Genomic DNA, 9,558 nt, shown 5'->3' with positions numbered 1-9,558 from the left:
ATTCAAACAGCAAATATTTAATGAGCATCTACTGTGTGCCAGGCAGTATTCCAGGCACTAGGGGTATGGAAGTGAATAAGGTACACACATAATCCCTGACCTCATGGAGTTTCGCATCTAGTAGGAGAGGCTGATGAGCAAAGACCCCCGGGAAGGATGAATTTGGTATGTTTGAGAAATAGCAAAAAAGCCAACATGGCCAAAACCATCTGTAAGGAAAAGACTGGGTCATGGGTGTGTAAGGGCTAGAACTGCAGGGTCTTATAGGCCACAGAAAAGGGTCTGGGTTTCATCCTGGGTAAATATGGGGAGTTTGAAGATGTTAGAGGTTTTTAACCAAGACAGTGACATATCATAGCTGAGGAGCCAAGGCACAGAAAGGTTAAGCCAGTGACAGAGCCTGGTTCTGGACCCAGGTCGTCAGCCTCTAACCCTCCACTCTCTGCAGTGCTCTAAGTGAGAGTTCATGGTAGGTTGGGCACTGGCGGTCAGCAGAGGGGCAGAGAAACGCCTGGGTCTCAATTATATTTTGGAATGAGTGCTGACAAGATTAGCATCTTAATTCAGTAGGAAATATTTTTAAAACTATAGGTGGAGACCATTGCTTCAAGAAAGTGCTGGTGTCAAAGTTCTAGTAAGAGCTAACAACCTCCAACGCAGTGGTTCATAAACCTGGAGACTCCACAGAAGTTTTCACAAGCACAGATTTCAGAAACTCATCCTGCAGGCACTGAAGGACATTCCAGAGCTGGGCCCAGGATTCTGCATTTTTAAACCACTTCCCAGGTGACACTGGGACAGCTGGCCCCTGGGCTGGCCTTGAAGTTCCTGCACCTGGCCTTAAACCTTATCTCCTAAACTGAGATTGCTAAGAGCATCTGAGAGGTGACAGTGCCACACACACACCACCTGAAGATGAAGACCTGAGAAGGAAGTAGTTTGACCCAAGTAATAGTGGTCAGCACTAGTGACAGAATCCAGATCTCTTGACTCTGGGCCAGAGCTGTGTCCATTACTCTCCACTGACACCTTCCGACAGCGCCACCTTGCTTCCTGCATCACTCCTCATGCAAGGACAGACAAAGGACACTGAGTGACCTCTATACTACACTTGGGGTCAGAAGATGTGGGTTCAGGCCCAGACTCTGCCATCTACCTACCTGCTGACAGACCCCGGGAAAGTCACTTGACCTCTCCACACTTCAATTTTCTCATTTGTTAAATCAGGACTCTAAATCCTCATGCTTTTGCTATTTAATTAAATGATATAATACACATAAAACACTTAGCCAGACTTTAATGTTATTTACTTTGGGGGCGTTTATTACCACTCATCCAGATTTCCTGGCTTCTGTTGCAGTTCATTCTCCTACAGCATTTTCACTAGGATCTTAATGTCTTGTCTCCGAAACCAAACGTGGGTACTCCAGGAGGAAGGAGGAATTCGGAACGTTACAAACAAATGCCTCACAGGGCCTGGGGCCGGGCAGCAGGAGAGTCCTGGGAACAGCTAAGGAGTGGGAGGCGGGGCTGACCTCCCCACACCAGCCCTGCCGCAAGTACACCGTGGACTGGTAAGCGGGGAGGGCAGTAAAGGGTCTCCTGCAGTCTCAGGTATAGCTGAACCACAATAACCAGCTATACCTGTGTAACAACTTGCACCTCACTAAATGCTCTCAGTAGATTGTTTCAGTAGAATTTGAGCCTCAAAACAACTCTGTCACCCTGCCCAGGTGGCTCAGTTGGTTGGAGCGTCATCCTATGCGCTAAAAATTTGCAAGTTCAATCTCCAGTTGGGGCACATACCTAGGTTGTGGGTTTGATCCCTGGTCAGTGTACATGGGAGGCAACCCATCAATTTTGCGCTTTCTCTCTCTCTCTCCCTCTCTCCCCCCTCACCTTTCTTCTTCTCTCTCTAAAGTCAATAAGCGTATCCTGGGGTAAGGACTTTTTTAATTAAAAAAAAACAACTCTTAATTAGCTATTATTACTGCCCCCCCATTTTAGAAATCAAAAAAATTGAGGCTTAGCTAACACTAATAAGCAATAGATCTAATTTTAGATGCGTGATCTAACTCTCGTCTAGATCAGTGCTATCCAACAGAAATATAATGTGTCACATCATGTGATTTTCAACTTTCTAATAGCCACATTTTAAGTAAGAAGAAACACATAATTCTTTTGAATCCTATATTATATTTATGATATATCTGACTATATCCAAAATATAATCATTTTAACATGCAATCAACACAATTTTTTTTAAGATTTTATTTATTTTTAGACAGAGGAGAAGGGAGGGAGAAAGAGAAGGAGAAAAACATTAATGTGTGGTTTCCACCCCCTTCCGAGGACCCGGCCTGCAACCCAGGCATGTGTCCTGACTGGGAATCAAACTGGTGACCCTTTGGTTCACAGGCCTGTGCTCCATCCACTAAGCCACACCAGCCAGGGCAACATAAAAATTTTAAATGGGCTATTTCTCATTCTGGTTCCATACAGTGTTTGAAATATGGATTTCAAGTGTAAAAATGTCCATTTTACAGTTTGCAGCACATCTTAATTACCCAGCCACATTTCAAGTGCTCCGTGAACACACATGGCCACACATGGCCGGTGACTGTCCTGACCAGCTCTAGGCCAGGGGTCAACAAAAATCCTTCTATAAAGAATCAGCCCTGGCTGGTGTAGCTCAGTGGATTGAGCGCGGGCCTGCGAACTAGAGGATCGAGGTTCGATTCCCAGTCAGGGCACGTGCCTGGGTTGCAGGCTGGTTCCCTGCAGGCCAACTCCCAGCAGGGGATGCACAAAAGGCAGCCATACATTGATGTTTCTTTCCCTCTCCTTCCCATCTAAAGATAAATAAATAAATAAATCTTTAAAAAAAAAAGAATCAGATAAATGCCTTAGGCTTTACAGGCCATATCATATTCTGTTATATATTCTATTTTTATTTTCTCTCTCTCTTTTTTAACAACCCTTTAAAAATGTGAAATCCATTCTAAGCTGACAGGTTGTCCAAAAACAGGCCACAGACCAGAGCTGGCCTTTAAGTCAGTCTGTCAACTGCTGCTCCAGGCCGTAAGCTCCCTGAAGGCAGGACGCAGGTCTCGAGTGTGCACTGCTGTGTACTCTAGTGCCTGGAATATGGCAGGCGGTCAATTAATAGTTTGGAGTTGAATTTAACTGAGGTAGGTCAGACAGAATTTATTATTCCCACTTGATAGATGATAGAAGTGACTTATCTGAACTCACACAGTTAAATACAAACCCAAAGTTGTGTGAATTCCAGCCGACTGACTGTTCTTTCTTCAAGTCACACTTCTAATGTGTGATAATACCCATTTCATAGCTGCACTGACGGTCACTGGCCCCCAGTTCCTCCATCTCCCTTTGCCTCTGGATCTGCTCTCGGGCTCCCAGAAGCCCTCCCCCACCTGGCAAGGAGGAGGAGTCAAGGGGTTCTGCACCTTTTAGGAGATGCTGGCAGAGCTCCCAGCAGACAATTCTGTCCACGATCCAGAGCCTGTGTCCATTCCAGGATCCCTCCAGAAATGAGTGCTCTTGTAAGGTTAGAGAAAACGCACTTTTGTTCTTTCATTCAGGTTAAAAGCATCTGCTTCCTTAACAAAAAGAGCAGTGAACCAGTTATAATTACACACCATACACTGGGGAGCATGAAAGTGACACTGAGCAACACTTAAGCCTTGGATATGCGGTGGCTGCAGTGAACATTGTATTGAATGTAATTGCTGCAGCATCGATCCCAACAATTAATGCCAAAAAACAGAGACAGAATGGAGTTCTCCAAGAAACTGCCACAACCTGCAAGTAAAATGGAATCCAAAATCTCTCTTAGAGACAGCTCCTCCTCCTCTGAATGTCAAATTTCTTTCCATAACGTTTTCTGCCCAAACAACTTTTCTGCAGTTTTTCTAGGGTCCAGGGACTGTAGAGCAGAAAGGAGTGGAGACGGAGACACCAGGAGGTCCTCTGATGGGGCACTGTGCTTCCCAGTCCTCTGGTCTAGCCCGTGAAATTGGTGAACTCAGGGAACTTCCAGGTCAGTGTGGAAGGCCCACAGGAGATGGACCACACAAGGCCCTCAGGAGATGGCCTGAGGAGAAAAAGGATCAGTTTTGACTGTAGGCAATGCTGAGTCACTAAATCAGCAGTTCTCAACATTTTTTAATCTCACAGCATGCAAACTAATTGCTAAAATTCTAAGGCATACCAAAATTTACTCTTTTTTTGCCAATCTGAAAAGCAGGTATAATTTTGATTCCTTCACACTGGACAGCTATTATAGTGTTGGCTATTATCTTTTTGTTTTGTTTTGGGGTTTTTTGGTGGTTTTTTTATAACATAAAGGAAAAAAGGTCAGTGCCCTTGACTAAATAGTCAGGAATTGCATGTTTTAAAAATTCCCGTGGCACACTGGGCCTCTTACAGCACACCAGTTGAAAATCACTGCACCAGAGGGATCATGATGAGAAGCTGCAGGGCCATTTGCATTTTGGAAAGAAGCAAAGAGATGGGAAGAAAATGGCAATGGCTTCACTGTGGCAGTGGAGATGGGGGGAGGTGGACAGAGCCAAGAGATATTAAGAGGGGAAACTGACAAGACCTGATGAATGATAGGATGTAGGAGAGTTAAGGATGATTCCAGGTTGCTGGCCGTGGTGACAGGAAGGATGGTAGTACTAAACCCTGGAAGGAGGGAAGGCAGGTTTAAAGGAAAAAGACAGTGCGTCAGAGTGTCAGCTATGTTAATTATAAGGGAGATTCAGAGAAAAGGGGGAAATGAAAATGCGGTTCAGAAAAAAGTCTGGGTGAAAATGTAGAAAAGTGAGTCACCTACATATCAAAAGTGATTGACCACAGAGGCAGGTGAGCTGTATGAGGAGAAAACAGAGTGCTGAGAAAGAAGATCAGGGACACACTAGTCAAAGGTTAGAGAAAGGATGAGGCTCCAACAGTGGGGACTGAGGAGGAACAATCAGAGAAGGCAAAGGAGAAACAATGAAAGTAGGGGCTTAGAAACCAAGGCAGAGCAGTTTGGCAATAGAAGAGGTACACAGCCGTGTGTGATGCTGAAACAAGGACAAGTAAGATGTGTTCATTCATTCAACGAAGATTTATTGAACACCTATTATGCGCCTGGCACTATTCTAGGTACTAAAGAAGAGCAGTGAACATAGACAAAACTCTCTGTCCTTGTGAAATTACATACTGGTTGTAGAGAGATAGAATTTAAGCACCTAAGTATGTAAATTTATTTGATATATGTAGTGGGTTGAGTAATGGTCACAAAAAAAAGATGTATCCAAGTCCTAATTCTGGTACTGTGAATGTGATCTTATTTGAAAATAGGGTATTTGCAGATACAATTAACTTAAGGATCTCGATAAAATCATCTTGAATATAAGTTCAGCCATAAATCTACGACTGGTATTTGAGACAGACATACAGCAAGAAGACCATGTGAAGATGGAGACAGAGATTGGAGTGATGCATCTACAAGCCAGGAATCTAGAAGAGAGTCTTAGAACAGATTATCCTCTGAGTCTTCACATCTTACAGTCTCAGTCCTTATAAGGACACTGTTCATTGGATTCAGTTCTACCCTCATCCAATATGACCTCATCTTAAGTTGTTTACACCTGCAATGACCCTGTTTCCCAGTCAGGTCACATGCACAGAAACAGAGGGTTGGAACTTCAACATATATTTCAGGGTAATACAATTCAACCCACAACAAATACCTTATAATCGTCTCAATAAAAGCAGAAAAAAGCATTTAAAAAATTCAACACCCACTCAGGATAAAAACTCTCAGTCAACTAGAAATAAAAGTAATTTTGCCAGCCTGATAAAGGACAACTGCAGAAAACCTCCAATTAATATTCTACTGAATGGTCAAAGACTGACTGTGTTTTCCCCCAAACGGGAACAAAGCAATGATGTCCACTCACACTATTTCTATTCATCATCACACTGGAAGTCCCAACCAGTGCAATGAACGAATGAATGCAGATTGGAAAGGCAGCATAAATTGTTTCCATCTTTAGACAACACAATTGTCAATGTAGAAAATCCCAAAAGAACCCACTAAAAAAATTACTGCAATGAATATAACTGAGTTCAGAAAAGTCACAGAATACAAAGTTAATATAAAAATGCCATTGTATTTGTAGTTACTAGCAATGAACAATTAGAAATTTAAGCTTATAAACAATGCATTGATAATAGCACTCAAAAACCAGGAAATATATAAGTATAAAACTAACAAAATACATGCAGAATCAGTATACTGAAAATTCAGAAACACCGATGAAATTAATCTTAAAAGTGTAAATAAATACACATATTGTTTATAGATTTCAAGACTCTGTGTATTAAAGATACCAATTTTCCCTACAATGAGCTACATACTCAACACAATCTCAATCAAAATCGCTGCAAGAATTTTTGTGGAAATCAATACTCTAAAATTTTTACAGAAAGACAAATAAACTAGAGTAGACAAAACACTCCTGACGAAGAACGTAGCTTGAGGAATCACGCTACCTGATTTCAAGATGCACTATAAAGCCCCAGTGGTTGAGACAGAGAGGTGCTGGAGCGCAGGAGAGCCCCAGTGTCGGGGGCCACTCGCACCAGCTCACGGGAGCCAAGTGTTAGATTTTCAGCAGTGTTACAAGGTGGCTGATGTCAAATTGGTTGCTTGAAATTGTCTACTGTGAGAGTACTTAAAAAACAAAATTCAGGAAACAGCACAAATCAAGACTCCACTCCCAACCACCACCCTTCCCCCCATAGCCAGTTCTTAAACGTTTAGCAGCACATCTCTCCTTCTAGGTTCTAGATCAAGGGAACAGAACAGAGAATTCGGGAACTGAGCCACATGTATCTGGGCAATTTATTTTTGACTTCATAGGGCCATGCAATGTTTTTATATTGTACATGTCTTTCCCACAAATGGTGCTGGAAAAATTGGACATTGATATTTTTTTAAAAAATCTTTATTCCTGCCCTGGCTGGCATAGCTCGGTGGATTGAGCGCAGGCCTGAGAACCAAAGGATCTCAGTTTGATTTTCAGTCAGGGTACATGCCTGGGTTGCAGGCCAGTTCTCAGAAGCAGATGCATGAGAGGCAACCATACATTAATGTTTCTCTCCCTCTCTCCTTCCCTTCCCCTCTAAAGATAAATAAATAAAATCTTTTTAAAAAATTAAATTAAAAATTAAAAAAAATCTTTATTCATTTTCTTATATCATGTAAAAAATTAACTCAAATGGATCATAAAATTAGATGTAAAACATAAAACTGTTACATAAAAACATTGAAAAAAGTGTTTGTCAACTTGGGCTAGGCAAATATTTCTTAGGGGTACCCAAGCAGCAAGCCGTCAGGTCCAGGTCCAGCACCCTGGGCCACCAACACCTGTCCATGGTGCACACTGACTCCTTTTGGTTCTAAGACCAATATGGCAATGCTCAAGGATCAGCTCCTTAAGGAAAAACAAAGACCCAAGAATAAGATTACAGTCCTTGGGGTTGGTGCTATTGGCATGGCCTATGCCATCAGTCTTAATGAAGGACTTGGTAGATAAACTTTTTCTTGTTGATGTCATGGAAGACAAATTAAAGGGAGAGATGATGGATCTCCAACATGGCAACCTTTTCTTTAGAACACCAAAAATTGTCTCTGACGAAGATTACAGTGTGACCGCAGACTCCAAGCTGGTTATTTTCACAATGGGGGCATGTCAACAAGAGGGAGAAAGCCGTCTTAATTTGGTCCAAAGTAACATGAACATTTTTAAATTCATCATTCCTGATGTTGTAAAATATAGTCCCAACTGCAAATTGCTTATTGTTTCTAATTCAGGGGATGTCTTGACTTATGTGGCTTGGGAAGATAAGCAACTTTCCCCAAAACCATATTATTGGAAGTGGTTGCAATCTGGATTCAGCCTGGTTCCATTACCTAAAGGGGGAAAGGCTGGGAGTTCACCCATTAAACTGTGATGGGTGGGTCCTTGAGGAACATGGAGACACTAGTACAGGGGTCCCCAACTCCCAGGCCACGGCCTATTAAGAACCAAGCTACAAGCAAAGCTCACCTGAGCTCCACTTCCTGTCCTCCCCCAACCCCACCATCCACAGCTGGGGAGTGAAGCTCAGCTGAGCCCACCTCCTCCCTGTCTTCAGTGAAACCAGTCTGTGGTGCCAAAAAGGTTGGGGAATGCTGCTCATGGAGTGTAGTGAATGTTGCCAGTGTCTCCCTGAAGACCCTGCATCCCAATCTAGGCACTGGTGCAGATAAGGAACAGTGGAAAGAAGTTCGCAAACAGGTGGTTGATAATGCTTACGAGGTGGTTGAACCAAAAGGCTACACAACCTGGGCCATTGGACTATCTGTGGCAGATTTAGCAGAAACTATAATGAAAAGTCTTAGGTGGGTGCATCCAATTTCCACCATGATCAGGGGCCTCTATGGAATAAGAGAAGATATCTTCCTTAGTATTCCTTGCATCTTGGGACAGAATGGAATCTCAGATGTTGTGAAGGTGACTCTGACACCTGAGGAAGAAGCCCATTTGAAGAAGAGCACAGATACACTTGGGGCGATTCAGGAAGAGCTGCAGCTGTAAAGTCCTCTAATGTCAGACCACTTGACTGTCTAGGCTACAACAGGATTTTAGTTGGAGATTGTGCGTGTCATCCCTTTTCTCTAATCCGTGACTAAAAATATCAATTACCTGAAGATAAAAATACTAATGGTTCATAAAACCCTGCATCTCCATCCTGATGCTGGACACTTAGCTTAGGGATAGTGCCCTAAACTGGTTAGTGTGAAAGAGTTCCACCTCCTCAGAGGCACCACTGCCAATGCAGCACCCACTGCAGTTGCCCTTCAGGCTAGATTCATGCTCACAGTGTGTTATATAACTTGTGGTTCCTTTTCCCAACATGCCTAGTCCAACTTTTTTTGTCCAATTAATTACATCCTGGGATCCAATGTATAAATCCAATATTGCATGTCTTGTGCATAACTATTCTTGGAGATCTTATTTTGTGTGCTATATGAATCAAATTAGTGTACCTTGCCATATAACACAAAAAAACCCTCTACATATAAATCATGCAGCCAACTATCCAAGTGTCATACCAACTAAAACTCCAAATAACCTTTGAACAGAGAAAGCAAATGTTTTTTTAGATATGATACCAGATTAATAAATCAGATTTCAGCAAAATTAAGAACTTCTGCTCTTCATAAGATACTGTTACAATAATGAATAGACAAGCCACAGACTGGGAGAAAACATTGATAAATCACAGACCTAATAAAGGACTTGATACAGAATATATCAAAGATTCTCAAGCTTCTACAATAAGAAAGCAAAGAAGCCAATTTTTAAATGGATAAAAGAATTGAATAGCTTTGCATGGCAATAAGGATATGAAAAGATGTTCAACATCATTAGCCACTAGGGAAGTAAAAATTAAAATCACACTTACACATCTAGTAGAATGGCTACAATAATT

At 42.2% G+C, this 9,558-nt stretch overlaps 1 protein-coding gene across 1 annotated transcript; it reads left to right on the top strand.

The window, feature by feature from the left end:
* Window positions 1-7,442: 7,442 nt before the first annotated feature.
* LOC119000583 (L-lactate dehydrogenase A chain-like) lies at window positions 7,443-8,660 on the top strand. The gene is given in 4 exon segments (XM_037065684.1): window positions 7,443-7,591; window positions 7,593-7,920; window positions 7,922-8,074; window positions 8,244-8,660. Coding segments are annotated over 4 exon segments (999 nt in total). The 5' UTR covers window positions 7,443-7,490.
* The last annotated feature ends 898 nt before the right edge of the window (window positions 8,661-9,558 follow it).

The sequence above is a fragment of the Sturnira hondurensis genome, unplaced genomic scaffold (assembly GCF_014824575.4).
Source record: "Sturnira hondurensis isolate 20B ecotype Veracruz unplaced genomic scaffold, ASM1482457v3 Scaffold0015793, whole genome shotgun sequence".
NCBI lineage: Eukaryota > Metazoa > Chordata > Mammalia > Chiroptera > Phyllostomidae > Sturnira > Sturnira hondurensis.
Note: the sequence above shows the minus strand (reverse complement) of the source record. Positions and strands in the feature narration are given on the sequence as shown.